Here is a 24,593-nt window from a genome sequence, read left to right on the forward strand (position 1 = left end):
GAGTGACGACAAACACCAATCAGTCTGCCATGATGTGTACTCAGTCCTGACAGCCTACAGCAAACACTCACTCGCGCTTCCATGGGAACGCTGCTGTGTATACATGGACTCAGGCACAGGCTATTTGCATATGTGAGTAATTGCAAACTCCCAGCGTGATAGAGGAGGGTGATGCCTGCATAATCCGACACGTTTAATCTGGAACAACTGGCCTCCATCTCCTCTGGGAAGTCACACTTTCCTCTCCAAAGGATGTCTTTCCTCCGATTGGCCCACGGCTGTGAGATAAGACAGAGAGGAAGACATGAGCTCCATGGACTCAAAGAAAACAATCATCTCTGCCTGACACTGATACAAGCATGCATCACATGCTTCATGTACGTCAAGTTGTCTGCTGACACGCAGCATTCAGTTCATTTCTGCCACTTCCATCCACTCTGAGTGGAAAAACCAGGAAAAAACCCACCCTGACTTCTACCTGCGAACGCAGCGTCTCAGGTAATCTGGATAAACTGCTGGTTTGTTTCCACCCAGTCTGACTGCTCCTGTCTGTCTCGTTCACAGACCTTCACAATGGCCAGAATTAGAAAAATGAGACTCCAGCTGTAATGACCCAGATTATATTTCAAAGACGTGAGCAGTGTGTATGAAACATACGTCTGTGTGTGTGTGTGTGTGTGTGTAAGTAAACGTGCAGTGGTTGGTCAGCACTCGTAACCTTCAACTGCATTTACACACAATCCCGCAGATTAAACTCTGTAATCCTCCTGCCACTCTTCTTAAATTTATGGCCAAACCTGGCCTGAGGTCTGTCACCAAACCGGGTCTCTCTGCATACCGACGTCCTCCTTGCGTCTTCCTGTGACTCTCTGCAAATTCAAAACGCATGTTTGCTCATGATAAGGAAAACAAATGTTCCCTGCAGTAATATGAGGATAATTGAATTGACAACATAGCGAGCTCTTATCTGGCGGGTTTCTCCAGGCGTGGCAGAGGAGCGACGCGCTGAGCGAGCGCATGATGGAGGAAACGCTCCTGGGCCACCAATGAGCTCTTGACCTCTGCTGCTCACTGGAGCACATCCTAACACACAGCATGGAGACGGGTTATATAAATGAGGTGAATGTGTGTGTGTGTGTGGATCCGCAGGGCATTGATGCGTCCGTGAAGGCATCTCGTTATAGCTGCCAAATGCGTGCCGTGGCGAGGTCGGAACATGCGCTCCCATACGCTGAGGCACGCCTGGACACGCCTCCATGCAGACAGGTTCAAACCAAGGGTCACAGCTGGGCGGCAAAGGTCAGTCAGACGTGCATCTGTTACACACACACACACACAGCGAGGTCATGTGGGCTAACTCTGACCACGGTTGGTTGCCGTGGTGATGATGGTCTCATCCCATTGCAGATGTACTTTAGTTTTGACCGTTGCGGTGAGTGGCAAACTAAGCAGATGCGTTCGTCTGTGGGGGAGAACAGCAAAGGCTCAGTCACATTAACCTTCATCAAACACATTATCAGTTCAGCTTCTTGAAGCGAGCTCGTTTCAGGCACTTTACACCGTCGCTGTATTCACCACAGCAGATGGCCGCCGGCACGCCCTCGGTTTGTGGACCGGGGGCAGCAGCTAAATGTGTTTCAGCCAGCCGGTATGCTGCATCAAACAGCCCTTTCAGACGGGGGCTGAAGCGGATGATGAGTCCAAACAGACTCATCTGACATGCAGCTTGCAGAACAGAACGTGAGAGTGGCTCATCTATCGCTGCTCTGATTGGTCAGCTTGTTTGTTTGCAGTAGTTGTTAATAGATGCGATCCCGCTCTGAGGTAGCTGCTGGCGGTGAAAATGGCGAACTGGGCCCCAGCAGCGGTGGAGGAGAGGAGGATGGTGGGAGAGATGGTGACGCTGGCGGCTTGTCTCTGCTGCGGTTGCTAACTTGGTGGTAACATCAGCGCTAGTTCTTGTTTCTTTGGTAGAAGCTAATAAACTGGTGGCTGATTCTTCCTTTCGAACTACATCTAGATATTTAAACAATATCCAGCCGGCGTTGAAGGGTTTACGTCCACCTTTAATGCTACATAAATACACAATCAGTGTGTGACAGCAGTCAGCCGTGATCAGTGGAGACGAAGCCTGATCAGTCTGCCATGGTCCCGACATTCACTCATGCTTCCATGGGAACTGCTGTGTGTGCACAGACTCAGGCTCTTTGCATGTATGAGTGATTCCAGACTCCCAGTGTGAAAGAGGCTTGTATAATCTGACACATTTAATCTGGAACAACTGGCCTCCGTCTCCTCCGGGAAGACCAGCGTGGTCTCGAATGGGGTAATGAAACACGCCAGCGTCTTGAGTCATTTTGTGAGTTCACTCAGTGTGTGTTTTGTTTTTCACGTGCCGTTTAACGCCGCGTGCATGTCAGAAAAAACTGCCAAGTGTCGCATAAACCGAACCAAGTTCTGTTGCCTGCATCCAGCCTGAGCTAGCCAAACCGCGACTGTTTCATACCATTAGCTGTGTTTATTCTTGTTACCATGACAACAAAGCATCCAGAACTCATAAAATGTGGGCGGCGTTAAATGACACATAATACGGACACCTAAATGCGTAAACATAACACGGGAAATGTCCTTAAAGTTGGAGCGCTATTTACTCGCCATTTCATGAGATCACATCCTCATACCTGAATGATGACCCCCAGAACAACATGTATGACAAGCTGACATAAATGTGTTCAACACTGTGACACGGCGGCACTTTTGCCACGTCACGGCATTGATAATAAACCTAATGCTGTGAAACGGTCTTCCCTCCGATTAGCCTGTGGCTATGAGAGATAAGACCAAGAGGAAGATGTGAGCTCAAGAAGACAATCATCCTTGTCTGACGCTGAGACACAAGCATGATTAAACGCCTGTATCATACTGATTAGATCTTCTCTGTTTCTCAGCGAGGGCTTTATTGATTTCTGTCGCTTTACATTTGCATACGTGGCAGAATAAATGTCACAACTGAAAGAGACAGAGATTTTTATTGTGAACTGACAGGAGACGATGGGGGGCAGACAAGGCCGCCATGACACAGACTTGTAGAACCAGACTGACGCAGTCAGCATCATCAAATCATTGATGAAAAAAGTGCTGCTTGGAAATTCAGATCTTGCCTGAAAATCACAGGAGAGAAGCTGTATCACTGCTGCAACATGGTGCAGATTTACCTAAATGTGAGGAAATAAAGCTGATCGTGTCTAATTGACGGGGTTCTTACATCCCTGCACTGACACCCTCCTTCATTCATTCATTCAGAGATATTTGCTCAAACCATGAAAAGATGTGGACATACAGGCTAAAAACTCATCACCTTCCATCAGTTCCAAAGCTGATCTCCATGTCGTGTCTCCTTCACTGACCTGGTGGAGAACAGAGAGGTGAAACAAGACTCAGTGGTTTGAGCAACAGGTGGCGGTGGGACTATTTTTTGACAAACAACTACTGCTGTCATCTTCATATTGTTTACATGTAAGATTCTGAGTACATATCTTACTGACACTTATCCATTGAGTGTCTCAGCTACAGTAAATATCAGATTTGCTTCTGTCTTTTCATGAACAGTCATCAGACGATGCCTTATTATGGCTGTTTAATATGTGTATTTTTACTCTGCCGATGTTCACATTCCCAATAACATCTTGACAGTTTAACCATGTGTGCATCAGCATGTGTTTGTTTCATCCTCCAAACACAAATCCACTCCAAAAAAACCCAAAATGATTTCACATGAACCAGATTATGTTTGGAGAGCATATTCAAATACGTAGATACAGAAGCCCAAAAGCTCGATGTCACCATGATGTCTGTGGTCTGCAGCAGCGTGATTCAGCCTAATTTTGTCTTGGATGATGTTCAACAGGAAAATGTGTCATTGTCCAAATACTGATGATGTGCACAAACTCAGAATATCTCATGATCAAACCAGCTTCAGCTGTCAGATCACCTGAACTTTAACCTCCAGCGTCTCCTCATGCTTCAAATCACTTTAGGAAACCTGTTAAATCAGAAAAACAATTTATGATACTCACTCAAAGGCACATTTATTTATTTTTAGTGCATCTCGCCTCCTTTGTGCTGCTGTCTTTTTAGCCTTAGTTTTAGCCTTAAATATTTGAATCTTGTTGGTTTTTAGTTTTGCTGACAGTACAGGGGGCACATCTCATGTAACAGTAGCCGGTGATGCTGTGTGTGCACGGTACGCAAAGCTCCTTCTGCCACCATGGGACCCCAAAATATGACAAATTTACATTTTTTATTATTATTTATTTATTTATTTTTGTTTTAAAATATTATTAAAATGTAATTTGTCATGATGAGGAAAATATCAACACATGAATAAAATTCAAATAAATGTGCATTATTAATATGAGAGATCATGTCTCTTGGCAGCTATCATCATCATCATCATCAAGTTTTGACAATGGAGTACAGATGAGACAGAATCCCAACACAACCCCCACAAAAACGGGAAATAAAGTAACATCATAAAGTAAAAGTGTTGCCTGATTTGAAGTCTTTTGTCTAAAAATGTCATGTTGTTATCATTTTGTTCAACTGTCTCATTCTTCTCCTTTGGTGTCCTCATACAGTCAAATAAAACATTGTGTCCTCGCGCTACCTGAACGCTCTGCAGCCCCCAACTGAAAGTGTGCGCACCTGATGACGCAGCAGTCTGCCGCTGTCTGCTGCTGCGTCACATGTGCGCACCAGACAACAACCAGGACAGCGCTGTTCAGCATCATCCACCTCCTCAGTGCCATGCATCCACCCTCGACTTTCATTTTATCTACTTATTTAGATGCGCTCGTTGCGCACGGAGATACCTGCAGCGACTCTTTTCCAGGTCACAGAGTTGTTACATAATTCATCAACTCTCTGCACCTTCCGAACACCCAACACTGCGCTCATCCTCCTGCCTGTAACACAATAACTCCAACTCAGGTTAAAAGACGGCGTCTCAAGCGCAGCATCATAACCGGCTGAGGCGGTGTTTTGCTGCAGCGGCGGTGCGCCACAGCGACCCGTCCCGTCCCCGCCGCTGCCTGGCATAATTTGCAGACAGGAGGAGGAGGAGGAGGAGGAGGGAGGAGGGGTTTACTGACATCAGCACTGCCGCTCGCTACAGCACCGAGCAGGCTGCCTGTCTGCCGGACCAGCCACGCCGTCCGTCTGTCCTGACGGGCTCCACGGATGTCTGGGCTCGCACTGCGGGGTTCAGGTAGTGTCGAAGCGGCGGAGGACCCGAGCTCGTCCGGGCAGCTTGAGCGGTGAGTTTGCGGCGTGTTTGCGGGCAGCAGACAGCAGGGCAGACTGGCGCAGGGCGAGTTGAGTCGGGCGCGCTGTCTGTCTGAAGTTAGATATTCGCCTCGTCACGCTCGTTGTGGCTGATGGTCTCATTCTGTGAGGCTGCAGGGCTGAGCGACATCTTCCCTGCGTTTCCATCAGAGTATTCTCATTTTCATCCTTGCCATTGACTTCCACTGATGCTTTGATCAAGCTCTGCACTCATTTAATCTGTGACATGCAGAAAGACTTTCAGGCCCGATGAGTGTGTTCTTGCTCTGAAATGTTAATAAGTGGATAAAAGTGTGTGATGTTAACCTTCTGACTTCATGTGAAGTTTGCAGGAGCGTCTGTCTGCGTCAGGAAGCTGCACCGACAAGAGAGGCGAAGCAGCAGCATTTCATCCAGGAGGGTGCACACGAGGACGCGCCGGATAAGAAGCCAAATTCTGCACTGCAGTGGATTTCCTCAGGTGTGTGTGTATGTGTGTGAGTGTGTGTACGTGTGTGTGTGTGTGTGTGTGACTTGACAGCAGACTCAGTGTAGGCTCTGAACACTTTCTCATTAACATCCGGAGAACCTGCGGAAGCTTTGGGGCATCGTCTGGAGGTCACCCCGTCCTACAAAACTGTGCCATCCTCCAGTTTTCCAGACCACCCAGCCCCCCTCCACCCACCTCCGCCTCTTTTTCTCCTGCCATCACAGGCGCAGTGTGGCGGCTGGTTCGGCCGCAGGCCTCAGACTGGAGAGCTGTGACTGACGGTTGGATTCATACTGTGGATTTTTGAGCAGCTGCATGGATGTTCAACCAAATCTGCAGCATTAAAGCGAAGAGCAGCCGACCGTTCAGTTCGGTTTCATTGCACTTAGAGGATTTATAATTCTGGATTAAGAAGTTTGGACCTGCTCTTCAGCTCGTCGTAGGTCTAAAAAAAGGTGTTGAGTTTCACCTCAGGGATCAGATTTTTATCATTTCTAAGTCAGCACGACACAGCAAATCTCAGGCGCCGTTCCAGGTTTCCCAGGTTTGGGTTGAGCTCCAGTTTCACCTCAGGGATTTTTAACAAACGCAGTTTCCATTTGGTATTTTTCAAGGAGTTGATTTCACTTTTAACGCAGCGAATCTCAGGCAGCATCTGTATTTTTGGCTTTAGAACCGACCTATGAACTCCTGTTGCCATGGCATCTGACAGTTTCCAGTACCGGGCGCTCTTTGAGTATAAGCGGGAGCGCGGCGATGACATCAGCCTCCAGCAGGGCGACCTGCTCACCGTCTCCAAGGCCTCGCTGATGGCCGTACCAGGGCTGGACTACCAGGACGGGGACGAGCGGACCCCCAAAGGCTGGCTGCACGGCACCAACGAGAGGACCAAGGAGAAGGGAGACTTTCCGGGGACGTTTGTGGAGTACGTCGGGGCGGTGAGGGTCGGCCCTCCTGCGGCTAAATCCTGGCCCAGACCTGTGCCACCGACCCCCGGGGGGCCACAGACGGCTGTAGGGGTTCAGCCTCCCGGAGCAGCTGCTGCTTCAGGTGAGTGTTGTGGGTGTTTGGGTTCTCTGTTGGGATCTTTGCGGTGGATTTTGACGGTGTTTATCATGAAGCCCACATAAAGGGAACAAAACACGCTGGCTGTAAAACCTGATGCTGTGTGTGTGTGTGTGTGTGTGTGTGTGTGTGTGTGTGTGTGTGTGTGTGTGTGTGTGTGTGTGTTGGTATCAAGTGTCTGGTTCAGCTGCTATCAGACATGTTGGTGTTTGCACAACATCACATGAGATTCTGAACACTCCTTTGCTTCAGCTTAAGTGGCACAAGTTGTTCCCGGTTTGATCTGAGTTCAGAGTTTGTGGTTTGAAGAAGCTGGAGAAGCTTCCTGCTCAGTCTGTCCGTTCTGTGGTTGTGTGAGGGCCTATCAGGGCCGGCTCAGTGTTTCTGGAGGACTTCTTTGTCTAATCATGAGGCGGAAGAATACATTTTCAACAAATCAATATAATACACACAAATTTAACGTAGCAGCCTCCACATGCAGCTGACCACAGGGGGGGTCAGCGGGTCTGACTCCACACATGACGTCTTCGGTGAGCTCGCACCGAGCGTCTGCCAGCACGGCCGCACTTCTCAGAGTTTGTTAAAGGGATGAGCTCTCTTCATGTGGCTCAGGGACTGGTAACAAACGCATGATGATATAAAATAAATCACATTTTGAGCGGCTTCCAGTTTTATTAGCAAATTCCACGATTCCATCCGTGTTTTCTGCATCGTTGTTATCGAGGTAGCACAAACAGTAGCAGTTAATTATTTATTTTTGACTTCTATTTCCTCACTTTCATTTATGTAACACCTGTCTGGCACGTCGCCTAGCGCCGCTAACCAAACGTGTTTTTCTTCATGCTCATTACCCAAAGCAGCGATGGACATGTGAGGATGAGGATGAGGAGGTGACGTCCCAAACACACGTTTTGCATCCACACAGAAACGCTGCAGCAGGGAAAACCTTTTCACATTTTAGTGATGTAAAGCTTGCGTGTGGACGAGAGGCCAAATCATGGAGGACAACATTTGTTTTCGAAAATATGCAGACACGTGTGGACCCGGAGCTTTGGGTGGTCCAGGAAAGCCTGAAGCCTGAGCTGGTTGCTTGTCTTCACCACAAAAATGTGCAGCATACAGGCCGGGTTTTACAAAGTTTACCAAGTTCCAGCTCACTCGTGACGATTTGCTGCTCTTGTTTGTATTATTATGCATGAAAAGGTTTCCTGACATTATATTGTGCTGTTGGAAATCCTAAAGGGCTCTTTTCACTGTTTTCTGAGCTTTTATAAACCAGATGGTCAGACGAGGAATCGAGAAGATCTGCAGGTTAATCAGAACGATCATCTTTGCCGCCTTGCTTGATTTCTACCTGTCTGATCATCATTCACGTGATGTTTATGTTCCTCAATCTCAGTAATTACCTTGCTGAGTGCGACGTTGACGTCGCTGGTAGAAATTATGGTCAAAACTTACAAAAAAACAAGATCACCGTCTTAATGAACGGGAACGATCCTCTAATTGCCTCTGAAAGACTGCGCTGAAGCCTTAATGACTGTGGCAGACGGATCGTTAGGTGCGTTCGGACGTCCTCTCTGCTGCTGCAGGAACTGCTGCAGGAGCAGATCGATGATCATACAGTATCCCTCATCCACTCTGCACATCCTCCCAGTGTGATCCAGCTCTCTTGGCTCTATACGTGGACTTCCTTCCCCCCTTCTTTAGCGTCTCTTACAGTATCTCTTGGTTCTGGCTGCAGTGCGATTGAGTGCGTACTTCACGCTAGCGTGTGAGCTGTGTTTATCCGTTCCTCGCAGCTGGATTTTTGATGATTTATTTAGGACTGAGCACAAACAGGCGGTGACGAGGACGACAGGGACTTGAGCCCAACATGTAAAAAGCATTGCGAAACAGGCTGCCCCACTTAAAAAACTATTCTGAACCCTGCAGGCTTTGATTAGCGTTTTTACAGGGTCAGGGCGGTTAGCTCCGTTTTAGGCCTGGCTGTCTGCTGCAGAGCGAGTTCAGATCTGCTGCGTTTATGGCTCTTCATTTGCTAAATAGGTCAGACGCAGAGCAGCGTTCTCTCCTCTCCTTCCTCTCTGCTCTCTCTAATTGTCTGGCTGCCCGGCTGTTTTATGGGAGTGGGTTTGGTTCGTCTTATATAAATAACATCCATACTGCTCTGGGCTCGGGTAAATATTGTTCTCATTTCCATATGTCCCCGCTCGCTGCCCTGATGCTCTTAGTCATAGCATGTGTGCTAGCAAGCCTCTTGTGCCTCCATCCATCCATCTATCCGGCATCCTGCAGCCACACAAGGCTGCATTCGTTCTGAATAATTGATTGGCTGGCGCACTATCGGCCTGACATGCCACATCCCTGCAGTCACAAATCACAAGTCGCAGTCGTGGTGTGGCGGCCTGTTCAGAGGGAAGCTAACTGATCTGCAGCCTCCATCACCGCTGACACTCCAGCACGCCCCGCTGTGCTTCAGCACTCAGCCTGGAACAGGGTGGAGGGTTTTATGTTCTTCTGGGAACAGGATTGATCAGAGGTCACTGGTCAATTCAGATGAGGTCATATACAAAGCTGTGAGTCAGTGAGTGTGCGCGGCCCGACCACGCAGGCATGCAGCACGTTGTTTAGTAGCAAACAAGCCCTGATAAACCCACTGTGCCCTCCCAGCCCAGCACACAGAAAAAGTTAGAGACGAGTGAGCCAGATGTTTTTTCTCAGGAGCTGGTGGAGACCAAACCGGAGCTTTGATGTGTCTCAGACACACAGAAACTCGTTATGTGACGTTGGGAGAGGAGAGATGTGACTGGTTCTTGCCTGAAGTCGAGCATCATTTTCCCTGTGGCTTGTTTCCTTCTTCTTTCTTTACCTCCACCTCCACTTTCTTTCTCCTCCTCTTCCTCCGCCTGTCGTCCTGAACAGTTCATCTCGCTCCCAGTTGCTGCACTAATTTAATCAGGTGTGATATGCACAGTAATAGTTCTAACAGGGCTCATAGCGCTAATCAGTGTGTAACATAATGTGACGCTGTGCGATTGTGAACACCCTCCTGCATTTCCCAACCTGAGGCCTTAGCCGTCCCTGAGGGGAGGCGTTCGCTGCCTCCGTGCAACATTAACGACAGTGAGCTAATGAACCGCTGATGGTCTCCTCGTCACTATCTACCTACAGGTACACAGGACAAATGTTAAAGTAATCAGAGTTCATGGTGACTCTAACGGGCTAATCACATGCAGCGCACTGCTGTGCTGTGATAAGGCAGCTCGCTCTGTTATCTGCAGATGAGCCCTGTAGCTCGCGACACTCTGTTCCTCATGTAAATGAGGGATGCAATTAGATGCAAACCAGGAGACTAGACAGCATTGGTTTCTTCTGCCCAGAGCGTTTGATTGGAAGAGCTCAGTCAAGTCAAATTATCATATTAACACAACCTCCTCCGTTTCATCACTGCGGAGCCAAACTGATTCCATGGAGATGATTCACAGAGATGGACGATTACCTTCAGATTTTTCACTCGACAAACACACGAACATGTCCGACAGAGGCTGTCGATAGCGATCTCAGTTTTTAATTGATGCCGGGGCGGTTTGAGGGTCTTCAGAGCTGTGCCGCCGCTGAGCGAGGCGGCGGATCAATCTGATCAGGGAGGTGATGAAAAGCTGCTGCGCTCTGTCTTCCTCTTTGAATTTATTGCTTCTACCGGCCCTGCCGGGCTTCAGCGCAGCCTCGCACGTCTTGTGGTGAGAGAAGACATGTTGTCCAGTTGTGTTCCAGAATCAGGCGATGGTGGGCCTGCGTGTGAGCCGGTGGGGACGAAAGTCCGCTGAACGTTTGTCCCAGTGCTTCTCTCAGGACTGCAGATCACTGACAGTAATTGTAGACGCCGGCCTCGCACGGCGCCTGTGTAATGATGAGTGTGGAAGTGTGTGTGTTCACCGAGGTGTGTGTCGGCGTTGACAGCCTGCGATCGGCTCGGTGCTCGCTGCAGTGCGATGAGTTCAGGGGATCGATGATCACAGCATCGGCCCAACAAGCTAACCGGGCTAAACGGCCTCATTTGGAGATTTATATTTAGCTCCAGCCTCTTCAGTTAGAGTCGAATGGCTTTCAGTGTGTGTGTGTGTGTGTGTGTGTGCGTGTGCGTGTGTGATGACGACATTCAGTCATGTGAGCTGCAGAGTCTTCATGTGTGCGACAAAGCTTTGTTTCTGTCTGTTTGACTCTAGTTTTCAGTGGTTTTTCAGTTTAAGGTCGAGTCTAAAACTGAATGCAACATTTATTTAAATCTGTTCGATCAAAGAGGAAGTAAACAGTTACCTGGCAACAAATTTAGAAACCAGCCTTCTGGATACTGGATGATCCACCAAAAATATCCAGCCCTGCTCGTACCGCTGTGGCAAGGTAGCGTTGGAGTTTTTGATTGTAGTGCACATTATTTTTTAACTCTTTACTCTGGGAACCTTTTCTCCTTTTAGAGGAAATTTGTCCTTAAATGCTAAATGTTGCTTCAAAATAGAGAATCGAGAATATAGAGAATAATTTCTTCTTTATTTTGGGCTTTAAACTGAAAACAATCAGAAAATATTTCATTTTTGACAAACTGCTGTTTATAAATAGATAAATAGATAGATAAACTTGGAATTTGTTTTAGACTAGACTCAGACTTAGACTTTATTAATCATAAACCAGGGAAATTAAATTGTTACAGACAGCGAGAAATAAAAGAGAGAAGGATCAAAAAGACAATAAGATGATAAATAAAAATCAGCTATATATGTACATTACAGTATACCCTTGTTTTTCGCGGGGGTTACGTTCCAAAAAGAACGTAAAGTAGAAACCTTTATTTTTTTTACAATTATTGTACATTTGTTTCACAAATAAAAGTACTTTAGAAACGTTTTTTTAACAAATAACTTCTGTACTGTACTGTCAAATAATAATTTTAATCATCGATGTGAACAGAAGGCTTCAAATTGCGGAGATTAGCACCGCCCACCGCGACCCGAGTGATTGGATTAAACGGGAGAAAATTAAAAATGATTATGAAAAAAATACAAAGTAGAGTCGGACAAATAGTGACTCAGGTGTATTTCACTGCTCTTCAGACTGAGCCGCTGCATCCTGACTCCGCTCTGCAGGGTTTTCTTCTTTCTGGTGCAGCTGTGTTTGTTCGGGAGAGGAACACAGTGATAGGCAAAACTCGAAATTGCAAGAGAATTTGCACGTACGTAATGTAAATTTGGCGAGCTGTTTTACGTACGTGTACATATTAAACTGCAACGTTATTGACGCACAGGTAGAGAAGAAGCGGAGTGACTTTTTAGCCAATCAGAATGCAGAACACAATGCACGATGCAAATCCGTGAAGTAGCGACACCGTGAAAAGTAAACCGCGTTATAGCGAGGGATCACTGTATATAGAAAGTTGCTAAAGAAAATTATTGTTTTCTGTTAATCTTAAGGTTTTTTTTGCATCTGGGGTTTGATAAAAACTTGGACTTGGAATAAACTTAAGACAAACCAGACTGAATGAGCAGCAGAATCTGCAGCTCCAGGTGCAAACGCTGGTCCAGAGTGGAGTTGATGCTCTGCCGAAGCTGGTCCGACTCTGCACCGTCCATACCGAACCGAGTCAGTCCACAGACGAAGACGTTCGGCCGCGGTATTTCTGGACAGTATTTCACTCATTTCAGTCTGTCGTGATTCAATGCACTGTCACTCACAAGTGGAGTCTCTCAAACCACCGGCAGGATTTCCTCCTGCTTTGAGAAAAGTCTCGAAGGCTGAAACTGAGAAAGGACGCAGTGTGAAGCAGCACTTCAGAAGCTGTTTGGCCTTTTCAAGCCGTCACAGAGCTCATTCCACTCGTTTCTATTGTTTCCTCTGTTCTGTGTGTGTGTGTGTGTGTGTGTGTGTGTGTGATGACATGTGTCACCCATGTGGAAATGTGGAGTTGTGAGTTGGCAGGACATCCTTTGGCTGCCTCCCTCTTCCTGTCGCGTCCTTCAGTCCTGATCTGAACCAATCATTACTCAATCAATCACTCACTCGCACGCTTTTCTTGCTCTCAGCGCCGCCGGCGGCCTCTGATCGCAACACTGGTTCATGGGGCGGAGACACAGCGTTTCGCAGTGCGTTGGTCCGCCTCCTTCACTGTGACTCCATGCGGCGGGATGCCAGGGCTGCATGCCAATTATGGTGTCGTAACGAGCACCTTAATGAACTGTGGCAGCACGGGCAGCTCTGCAATTTACTCTGTCAATATAGCCCCATCACACACACACACACACACACACACACACACACACACACACACACACACACAGAGTCAATGATAAGGTCACGCAGCAGATAAATGAACAGCAGCCCTGTGAAGTGCAGGGAGGAACATTTATTATCTGAATTCAATACTGCCCATTTTTTTTCTATTATTGTATCTAATTAGCTTTTTCTCAGTTGGTCATTTAACCTTAACGAGCCCAAACATTTACCAACAGACGTCAGTTTCCCGTCAAATACAAAACTTTTTCGGTTGAGACACATTTATCAACAATCCTGTTTAAAGGAGATTTAAACTAATTTCTTGACCTGTGCTGGATTTATCTCAGACACACACAGTTTGATACGACTGATGAATAAATCCCGTTCAGGCTCCTCTCGCGGTTCATCGCTGTCACTTTCACTTTCTGATGTTTGTCCGATTAAACTTGTTCAGATACATAAAACTCAAACTCTAGACCATAACATGAAATTAAATGAGAAATGTTCGCCTTTGTAGTCGTGCTGTTCCTCCTTTTATTCAACGTCAGTGTTTGCTTTTAGGAAAACTATTTTCTTACATCTCGAGAGGAAAACATTGTGAATCAGAGTTTGTGGCTACATTCAACATGAGTGTCCAGAAAACAGGGCTGTAACTGGGACAAAAGGTAGAATAAAACTTTATTGATCCCCAGAAGGAAAATCAGAATTATTGCATCACAGTGATCCCTCGCTATAACGCGGTTTACTTTTCACGGTTTCGCTCCTTCACGGATTTGCATCGTGCACTGTGTTCTGCATTCTGATTGGCTAAAAAGTCACTCCGCTTCTTCTCTGCCTGTGCGTCAATAACGTTGCAGTTTAATATGTACACGTACGTAAAACAGCTCGCCAAATTTACATTACGTACGTGCAAATTCTCTTGCAATTTCGAGTTTCTCTAAAACCCATAATGTCAACAAAATGCTCTGGACCGACAAAAGCACCTGCGGCGGGGCCCAAAAGGCAGCGGAAGATGCTATCTATCGCAGGTAAAGTTAAACTTCTGGACATGCTAAGGGAAGGTAAAAGCTCTGCGGCTGTAGGTCGGCATTACGGAATTAATGAATCTTCCGTCCGTTCCATAAAGAAGGAAGAAAAAAACATAAGGACGACAGCAGCAATAAGTTTTAATAAGGATGCAAAAAGGGTTGCAACTGTCCGCAACAAGACCATGGTAAAGATGGAGTCTGCATTAGCTCTGTGGATTAATGACTGCAGGAAAAAAAACATTACGTCAGGATGCAGCGGCTCAGTCTGAAGAGCAGTGAAATACACCTGAGTCACTATTTGTCCGACTCTACTTTGTATTTTTTCATAATCATTTTTAATTTTCTCCCGTTTAATCCAATCACTCGGGTCGCGGTGGGCGGTGCTAATCTCCGCAATTTGAAGCCTTCTGTTCACATCGATGATTAGAATTATTATTTGACAGTACAGTACAGAAGTTATTTGTTAAAAAAACGTTTCTAAAGTACTTTTATTTGTGAAACAAATGCTTGAGCCTGTAAAATGGTTTGTTCTTTCTTTTCAATGTCTAATACAGTATTTAATTGAATAATAATTGTAAAAAAAAAATAAAGGTTTCTACTTCATGGATTTTGCCTATCACGGGTTCTTTCTGGAACATAACCCCCGCGAAAAACAAGGGTATACTGTAATTAATGATGAACCCAAAAGCCAAACATGAAGTATCTGCCGACAAACAAAACACAGCTCACATCTCTCAGTGTAATTAGATTCAGAAATCCCTGAAATTCAGTCTCTTCCCCTCCAAGAATTCCCAGAACAAGATAATATTCCAGCCCATCAAACAAAGATGTGCTTCTCGTGGATTTTACTGGAGTTTCCTGCGAGTCGCAGGAGTCCAGTGAAGTCCAGTCTGGGGTTTTTCAGGGTTTATTAACTCTGAAGGTCTGGAGGTCTTCCTCGCAGCACTGCGTCATCTTCATTTCTTCACTTCATCAGTTGAAAGCATGTTTTTCTCCTGTAAAGTGGTCTTTAACATTTGGTCTGTTGTTACACTCAGTTTGACTGCAGTAAAAGCTTTGGGGTGTTAGCTTCCTGCCACCGCTGCATGCTAATGTCTTTAATCTCTGAAGTGCTATTGTTTGTGGAGGAGGTGAGATTTATTGTCCGTGTTTTGAAAGTCAATTACGGCGGTCCACACGGCGCCTGCGTTAAATGATGAATAGGCTGAAGCTGCTGAGTCGCTCAGTGGAAGGAGAAGGTGATACAAATAAACGTGGCGAGCGGCCATGAATAAAACAGGAGCGGAGCATCCTGGGAGACCGCGAGGATGCTGCGCTTTAATTCATCGATGCCGCACCGGCGTCTGTCAGATCCAGACTGCGGCCTGCAGGTCCGGGAGTAGACCTGCGCGAGGCTCGGGCCGCGGGGAGGAGAGCTGCAGGAGGCTCAGCGAGGCGTGCCGTCAGGGAGAGCTGTTGTCAATAAAGCTTTTATTTTACTGGCTGCCTAATTGGCCTTGGAATCGCCGCGCTGAGCCGAGAGGCTTCTCCTCCTGAGCTGAGGAGGATTTACGTGTCAGCGGTGAAAGAATAAGCACACAACAACAGGAACACACCCAGAAAACAAAACAGGCCTTATTGATTTTTATTTCAGTGGAAACAAAACAAAAAATCCAACAAAAACAGTTTTTCTTTCTTCTCGTCTCTCGTCTTCATCCTCCGTTCCTTCTTTTCATTACAAATCTGTGTTCCACCTGCAGTGAATCTAAACACAGCAGCTGAGGAAACGTTTCTCTCTGGAGCTTTTGAGCATCTCACATGATCTTCATCAGCAGGTGGAGTTCGCCTGGTTGTCTGCTTGATTCATTTGAAGTTTATTTTCTTGATTAATCGTCAAATGTTTGGTCTATTTGGTGTCAGACGGCTGCAAACACACTCCAGCGTGTCGTCTCACCTTCGTTAGACCTTCATCAGGCAAAGTGATGATGCCTGATGAAGGTCGAACACCAAAACACTGCAGATTAAATGTGTTACTACGACTTAGACGATGTTCTGAAGTTTGTTTTCAGCTTCAGATCATCCTAATTTGTGATGTTATATATTATTGTGTTTTATATTCATGCTGCTTGTTTCATCTGAAGAAGAAAACAGAACGTGACAGATTGATGGTTCACTTCAGGAACCGTCAGCTGAGGTTTGAACCAGCAGCTGTTGGAGCTCTGCTTAATAACCGAACATGCTACAAGCCATAAAGGAGGAAGCAGAGCTGGCTCGTGTTCAACAGTTCCCGCCTCTCCTGCAGAGTTAGGCGATAAACTCGAAGCGGCGAGGAGCTGAGCCTCCGCCTGTAAATCCTCTTCCTCCCTGATTCGTGTGCAGCGACTCGGGACCGGGTTTTATGTTTAAAAAGGAATGAAGGGGTGAAAGAAACGAGTCTGACCGGGCGAGATCTGCTTTGTCTCCCGTGTCCCCGTCCTGCAGCCTGTTTATAGGCGCCTATAAAACCCCGCGGCTTTTTATGGCCTCCTCCTCCTCCTCCTCCTCGCTGCATTTTAATGTCCTCTGAAATCTCTCGATAGACTCGGGAACAAGTCATTTGACCGCTTTAATTCCAGCAGTCGGAGGCGTTGTAAAAATAATTTAAGCAGCTCGTTTTTGTCTGAGAAGCAGCCGAGCGTTCCCGAGGTTTGATCCATTACATTTATTTAGCTCCAGGTTACCGCGGCGCTGGCATTAATGAGCAGTTTATAAGGGCGATTACAGCACATATTCACTTAATGTCTTAATAAAAACAAGCTCTGCACACGTGAAAGGTTGTGAAAGCATCTTTTGTCTGTTTATTAATCCGTGTTTGCACTTAAATGTGTGTTTAGTTTTCACCTCTCAGCAACAGGAGATTCGGTATCCAGTTAAAGTTACAGTTAAAAATCTGCCTTTGTTTTCTGGTTTATTCCTCATTTGACTCTCGACTTCAAGCCAAAGACAAACAGCTTTACTGCCGCTGTTAAAAAAGATTTCCGCGCGTTGCAGCAGCTCTTTGTTCGATGGCAGTCGAAGGTTAAAGAGCAGAGTGGAGGTTTTACTCTCCTCGCACTCCTCATCCATCAGTGCAGAGCTCATTTTTGGAGCTGTTAACATTAACAGAGAGAAACTGCACTGAAATACCCGAACAGGCTCGTAAATATAAGAAGAAAACAGGAGTAGATCGGGCTTTGCTCCCTGTAGAGGGACGACCCCGTGGGACTAGATAACGTAAAAGCTGTTCAGGTCATGGGATCAGCACATCGTTAGAATTCATCCTCCACTAAAACATTTAATCATCGTTAACATTCATCGTGTTAAAGATGTGACCTGAAGCTTGTTGTGGGAAAACAAATATTCACATTAAATTTGGCGGGAACAGAAAACCTGCTGAATGATGATGAACCAGGTTTGTAATGGAGACCTGAACCCCGGGCGTGTGTGTGTGTGTGTGTGCGTGTGCATGTGCATGTGCGTGTGTGTGTGTGTGTGTGTGTGTGTGTGTGCAGCACTGTTCTGATCCCTCTAAATCTGCTAAATCTGCTGCTCTGCTTGACTTTTAAAGCAGAATTTATCACTTCCATGTTTCTTCCCTGTCGTGTTTCCATCATTTTTAGGGACATTACACAGACTTTTATTCATTCTCTGGAGCCTGACCCCCCACCATAACCTCCACCTGCCTAAACCTGAACCTTAAACGAACCTTAACTCTAAAATTTAATGATTTCCATTATGGGGAGTTGTGTTTTGTCCCCATAAGGAAGGCGAGTCCCCACAACATGAATAATGCATGGCCACACACACACACACACACACTCACACACACACACACACACAAACCTCTGTTCTCAACTGAGCCATTGTTGTCATATTTGAACTGTCGAGAAGAGCATTGTAGTGCTTGGCACCACTGGTACAGAGAAAGAGTGTGTGTGTGTGTGTGTGTGTGCGTGTGTGTGGAGCCAGTTGGGATTATGTGGTGCCAACTGGAGAGATTTTGACTTGAAAAGACACTTTGTTCAATCAGGGGTGTGCAGGGACAGAGGCTGACACACACACACACACACACAGACACACACACACTGTGATTTGCAGACGACTCATCGAGAATCCTCCTTTAATGTCTCTCTTTGTCGAGTTCAAACGTTCTGAAAGGTTTGATCGGCGTCTCTCAGAGGAAACAATTTGTCTCTTCATGGGGACGAGGACACGTCCGAGTGTCTCTCGTGGTCAGACCACCTCACAGAGTCCTGAGAGAGGGAACTCACCCTCAGCTTTTCACTGTGGCCGTAAACTGCTGTCAGCGTGGACCAGTTCATTCAGAGGCATCACTGTCAGTCTGCGCGTCAGTTTCTTCTTCGACAGGATAAATGTGCAGGCCGGTCCCACCGATGGGAACGTCTTTCGTGACATCCTGGCTCTGTAGTTTCGGCGTGGACGTGAGCAGGTGCAGGAGGAGGTGCTGCGTGCAGAAGGAAGAGGAGGTCAGTGTTTGTCGCCTCCTGTTCACATCGAGCCCGCAGGTCAAACACTGCTTTCACCTCCGCAGAGAAAATATCTGCTCAGCTCCTCGCCAACAGGGAGGAAACTGATGTCATGTCGTCCATTTATCTCCCGCCGCCCTCCACCGTGACATGACAGTGTTTCAGGTGCTTCCAGCAGGTCATCCAATATGTGAGAACACACTCAAACACAGAGGAGGTGTGTTTGCTTACGGAGGACACAGTTTGCCATGACGACGCCACACGTGTGTGTTTGAGGTTAAACATACACGTTGGAGTGTGTGTGTGTGTGTGTGTGTTTGTGTGTGGACCCTCGTCTGATGGCTGGGAAGACGGACGACCGGCCCGAGGCTGATTCCTGCTCTCGTCATCGGTCAGGATGTTCAGATGAAAGTGAAGCAGTGAAATATGATTGTGGCCACTTTCGTGTCACTGTTGAGCAGATGGATGAGTTTGTAATGTGATCTTCATGCTCTGCTCACAGCTGCAGCAGCTCTGCTCCTTTTCTCTATGATTTCATTTATTTCTGTTGATTTTTTTCCAACCGCCAGACGTACATGATCCCTCACTGGCTTCCCACATGCGTGTCCAGCGCCGCGTTAGACGCAAACACGGCCGGGAGTTGAGCCACATGATCCTGATGCAGAAACATCAGGATCAGGATGCAGAAACAAAGCCTCCACTCAGAAACATGCAGTAAACTGCGCGCTGCTTCTGTCTTCTCTGTTTTCTGTTTTAATTTTTCTGTGTTTTTACGGTTTAAGCACATTTTGTCACTAGAAAGAAGAAAATTTCAACAATTCAGTCAGAAAACATTGAAATTTGTTGACTTTGATGCAGCACAACATTGCTGTTGTGTGTGAAGCAGAACAGCCTCCGCATGCAGCTGGACGCGGCCGGCTCTGACGGAGGCTGCTCTCACATTCAGGCGTCGCTCGCCGTGGTAACGATGTCTGACCAGAAACGGACGAAGCTCTTTCAGTTTGTCCAACAGAACGTCAGAGTTCACACACGCAGCCACGACGTCTTCGGCCAGCTCAAATCCTGCATCTGCTGATGTGGCTGTTGAGTTGTTGCTAACACACTGCACCTCTGTTTCCCAGAGGGCGTCTTTGTTGTCTTTGTGTGTGTGTGTGTGTGTGTGTGTGTGTGTGTGTGTGTGTGTGTGTTGCAGCATAGTTTTTTTCTGTCCACTCAGCGTTGTGAAACTCTGCAAAAAAACCTTTTTAATGATACAGGAAACCCTGATTTTTATAAGCTGCATCTATGTTTTGACATTTTTTACGATATTCTCGTGTTTCCTTCCGTGTTTTCTGCATCGTGGAAATCGTGGCGTTGTTCCTGAACATGAATCAGACCAGCTCACACATGCTGTTCTGCTGTGAGCTGAGGCTGATATGACAAGAATAATTTGACTGTAGAACAGTGTGCACTGTGCAGGCAGTTTTGATTAATTATATTTACAGTTTAATCAGAAGTTTCCCTCTTCTTTTCATTTTTGTCCCGTTCCAGCCATCATTGCTTTCTCAGTCTTCCGGCTTCAGAACATTTGCATGAAAGCCGACTCGTCGCGCACACGAGTGACTGAATGAGTGAATGACTTTCAGTTTGTTAATTCTCACTGAACAGCTGCAGTTCTCATCATTCAAACAGTCATATCAGCGTCTGTGATGCTCACAGAAATGTCCTCGCTGCTTTATAACATTCTCATTTGTCATAGCTGAAGGAAAATCCATCCTGGGACTCCTGGTCAGGTGCAGTCTGTCCTGCACGTTGTTGTTCTCCGACACAGCTTTAACTACTGACATTAAGAATGGCTGCATTCTATTTAGCTCGTCCAGACCCTTGCATCGTGCACGCTGGCTTACTTGCACACCTGAATGGGACGCTGCCACCTTTTGCCTGAAAATCAGAGGTGTGCATTTTTCTTGCTTTGACAGATAAATGTTTGCTCTGCAGCTCGATAGAACGGCACCGCAGTGATCAGGGAAAGTGGATTTTCTCTGCTAAGTTATTCAGAAAAAATTGTTTGAGCAACACAAACAAAATGCATCATTTTACAGCGAGGTAACAATTATTCAATCACACCGAGCTTCGTCATCATCAGTCATCTCGCAGGTCCCCTCGTGTTTTACTGCATCACATTTTCATAGATCTTTAGCTTCAGACCGTCTTCGCGTCCCAGCTGTTTATTCATCTTCATCCTTTTTCATCTGTTTCATTAAAAACAGCCGGAGCATTGTTCGACTCGTGGTTTGGGGAACGTGGGAATCTGAGTTGAGGATGCTGCAGGTTGTGCGAGATCTGCAGTGTCAGTTGAATCTGTGTGTGTGTGTGTGTGTGTGTGTGTGTGTGTGTGTGTGTGTGTGTGTGTGTGTGTGTGACCGCAGCATAAACGCATGTGATGCATTATGGCAGGAGGTGCTGTGTTACACACTATTTACACATTTGTTTGGTTTTGAGTGTCAGCGTTTCGCTCCTCCTGGCTGATTTCTTCTTTTCTTCTGCGTCCTCCTCCTCCTCCTCCTCCTCCTCCTCTTCTCTCGCCCTTCATCCATTGTTCTTCATTTCTGCCTTGTTTGTAATTTGAGTGGAAACATTTTCCTGTTCTTTGTTTTCCCTGCTGGCCTTTTGGAATTCCTTATCTTGCCTTTTCCCGGTCACGCTGCATGGCTTCACACTGACGCATGTGTAGAGGCAGGTGTGTATATATACTGTGTGTGTGTGTGTGTGTGTGTGTGTGTGTGTGTGTCATTATTCCCTCTGTCACGCAGAGACAAGACGTCTTTATGGAAGTTTAATGACTCTCAGCTGCGTTCACACTCTGCAGCTGACTGATGTCCTCGCAGAATCACCATCATTTATTAAACGTAACCAGTTGCACTAACATGCTCATTAATTCTGCTAATTAATGCATTAATCAGCAAGTGGTGTGACTGTGTTTTAGCATGTTCCTCTTCACAGAACACGCGAACACCATGAATGTGAACTCTCGCTGAAAGGATTAAGGGACTGTTTACAGCATAAAGTGGTCTAATGAGCTCACGGAGTCCTTCTACACTCCAGCTGAGTGATGTTTTGGACGGAAAGCGAACTATCAGCACATTTTTGTGGCAATTTCAAGAAAATGCTGTTTCCTCAAGAAGCTAAAAAGGCTTAACCCTCAAATCAAAGCATTTTCTTCACTTTTGTTCCCTTTAAGCAGCTTTGAGTATCTGAGTTCTCGCTGTTTGACAGTGGAACAGACGTTCTGTGTCATCTCGTTCAGTCTCATCGAAGCCTTTTGATGGTGAAGAAATCTTGCGGACGTCTGCTGGTATTTTAAATAAAGTTCAGTGAGCTTGAACAGCTTTTGGCTGCGTGGCTGCAGTTTGCGCTGACTGACGATCGCTGGGTCCGAGAGGTTTATGGCGTAATGACATGTGCTTACCGCTACTAGCAGCAGTCAGATATTCATGGTCCCCCCCCCCGCTAGGGGCAAGGTTTGCAATCACTCAGTGAAAAATCTCTCTACTCTGTGATGTATTGGCACTAAATGTTGCTCAGACATTCATGGTCAGTGCATCTTCATGACTTTGGTGATCTATCGAGTGCCATCATCATCAAACATTTCTACATTTATTTTACCACAACTGCTAACGATCCAAAACAACGTGTGAGCCACGACTTTCGTCCATTTCACAGCTTGATTTTCTTCACAATGGCCGTCACGATCTCGCAAAGTTGCTTGCATGGCTGTTCTATAATCTGCTGTTCTATAATCGGTGGGAAAAACTTCACCTTTGCAATCAGCCCTCCGTCTGCCTGTGAAGCCTGAAACGAGGCAGCGATTACAGATAATGCCTGTATTTACTGTCTTTGTTTGCAGCGCAGGCAGAAATGTGCGCTCTCCTCTTCCTCCCCGCGCCTTCATTGTTCATGCAGTCTCACCTTCTAACCCCTCTATCTCCCATCATTGTGATTGTGATCCCTTCTCTCCCACTCACCTGGAGCACCTTAACACCCGTTCAGACCCGTGCAGAGAAAAGTAAAGCGACAGTAATCGCTCCTCACATGAAGGGCTTCCAATTGTAGATGTAAGAGAGTGGAGAGATAATTATAGATGAGAAGTAACATTCTGTGGAGACAGTCTAATGTTTTATTAATGGCAGAACTGGCGGATGAGAGCCGTATTTACCGTCCGGTCATTAGTCATTCTTCTTCTCTCCTTCCCTCTGCGTCTCTGCAGACTTTCTTCTGATCTCATTTTTCCTTTTTTTTCTCCATTAACTTGGTTTAAAGTCACCGCTGCTGCTGCACTCCAGGGTAGCTCTGAACTGCCCCTGAACTCAGCACGCCACCTCTGACACACACACACACACACACACTTGGCTCGCTTGGTTTAGTCCATTGATGTCTGGCTCTTATCTCTCCTATCTCTGCTCTTCTGTTCCAGCACTTCCCCCAATCATTCTCTCTCTTGTTGTCTCAATGTCATTTAGTCCTCTTTCTTCTTCCTCGCTGTCATCCCCTCGCTCTCCCCCTGGCATCGCCACGCTCCGGTTGAAACCGGTTTAAATTAATGTTGGATGACTTTTTCGCTCTTTTTCTCACTTTGGCAGTGGGCTGTGTGCAGATAAAACACGTGTGGTGAGTTAATACAACGGAAAAAAATCCCCCTTGTTATGTTTTAAGAGCACCGTGAGCCTTTCCCTCTAATGTGATTTTATGTACATCAGTAATGTCAGGGAGGACTCGGCAGTGCTGGCAGGAGAGCTGGTCCTGATGGAAAAGTGTCCAAAAGCCGTCAGACTCCTCAAAGCTGGCATCCAGTATCTGGCTAAACTCTCACTTTTTTTATTGATCTTCAGTTAGATGTCCAACACTTTCCTGCAGCTACAGCATTACATTTGAGATTGTTTTATTTGACCTCAGGGTGCTGTTTTTCTCTGACCTCACTTTTCATTTTCAAGTCAAGACGCTTCCAAAAATCTGTTTTTTTTCTGCTTCTGCCCTGGACTTTGACTTACAGGCCCCTGCAGGTTAGCCAGGGCCTTTACTTCAGTCTGCAAGACTTTATCCCTACTTTAGTCTCCCTTCATTGGCAACAGATGAACCTCAGACATGATTTCACAGTTTGAACGATATTAATATCTAAACTAGATCTCAAACTACATTTGTGACCTCCTTACTCATTATAAAAATCATAAACCTGAGGTCTTCTGGTGAGTTTCCTGGTAGTGTTATAGCATTAGTCGTTCACGCTCCCAGACTTTGTAATGGTTTGTTACCTCTGTGTCACTTTAAAGTCCCTTCTTATGTGTGTTCAGACCAAACGTGAAGCAAATGTGTGTGAACATGTGTCATTTGCGTAAGTTGAAAATATTCAACTTGAGCGTAAAACCTGTCTAGTGGGCCTCGCGGAGCGTTGTTCCAACAGACAGGTGCTGGGTCAGGGCGCTCCGAAGGAATAAACACCTGAAGTCTCACCTGATCCTGCTCTGATCCGGAGCCGTTTCCCGGAGGGAGGAGAGCTCAGGGTTCATTTTTTGAACTTTTCGGATTAAAAAGGATTTAAAAAGGATTTATTTCTCTCTACTCTCGCTTCTCAACCTGCAGCAGTGAGCTGCGTAGCTGCCCGCCTCCCCTGTCAGGTGTTTGTAATTAGTCTCTGTCCGTGTTGACTGCAGACTGGAGGGGAAATGTACTTCAGCCTCCGTCATGATGAGGGACGTGTAGTGAAACACTGAGTTCATTCAGAGGCTGAACTGAACACACACAAACACACACACACTCAGCTCAGATGCTGCTAGCTTGTGGCTAATGCAGGTACTGTGGCTGTTTGAGGTGAATAAACCCAAGGGCTGATCTTGTCAAAGTAACATGAATAAACAGAAATGATCTTGCGGTTTTGCAAGGTGCAAATTTTGTCCTGAACACATC

General features: G+C 46.4%; 1 protein-coding gene across 1 annotated transcript in view; it reads left to right on the forward strand.

Annotated features, from left to right (window-relative positions):
• The first annotated feature begins 5,178 nt into the window (after window positions 1–5,178).
• pik3r3b (phosphoinositide-3-kinase, regulatory subunit 3b (gamma)) overlaps window positions 5,179–24,593 on the forward strand; it is a 180,132-nt gene continuing 160,717 nt past the window's right edge. The window contains exons 1-3 of the mRNA XM_041934597.1: window positions 5,179–5,315; window positions 5,669–5,803; window positions 6,486–6,862. Coding sequence (XP_041790531.1) covers window positions 6,511–6,862 — 352 coding nt within the window. The 5' untranslated portion in view covers window positions 5,179–5,315; window positions 5,669–5,803; window positions 6,486–6,510. The remainder of the gene's footprint in view (window positions 5,316–5,668; window positions 5,804–6,485; window positions 6,863–24,593) is intronic.

This window comes from Chelmon rostratus, chromosome 4 (assembly GCF_017976325.1).
Source record: "Chelmon rostratus isolate fCheRos1 chromosome 4, fCheRos1.pri, whole genome shotgun sequence".
NCBI lineage: Eukaryota > Metazoa > Chordata > Actinopteri > Chaetodontiformes > Chaetodontidae > Chelmon > Chelmon rostratus.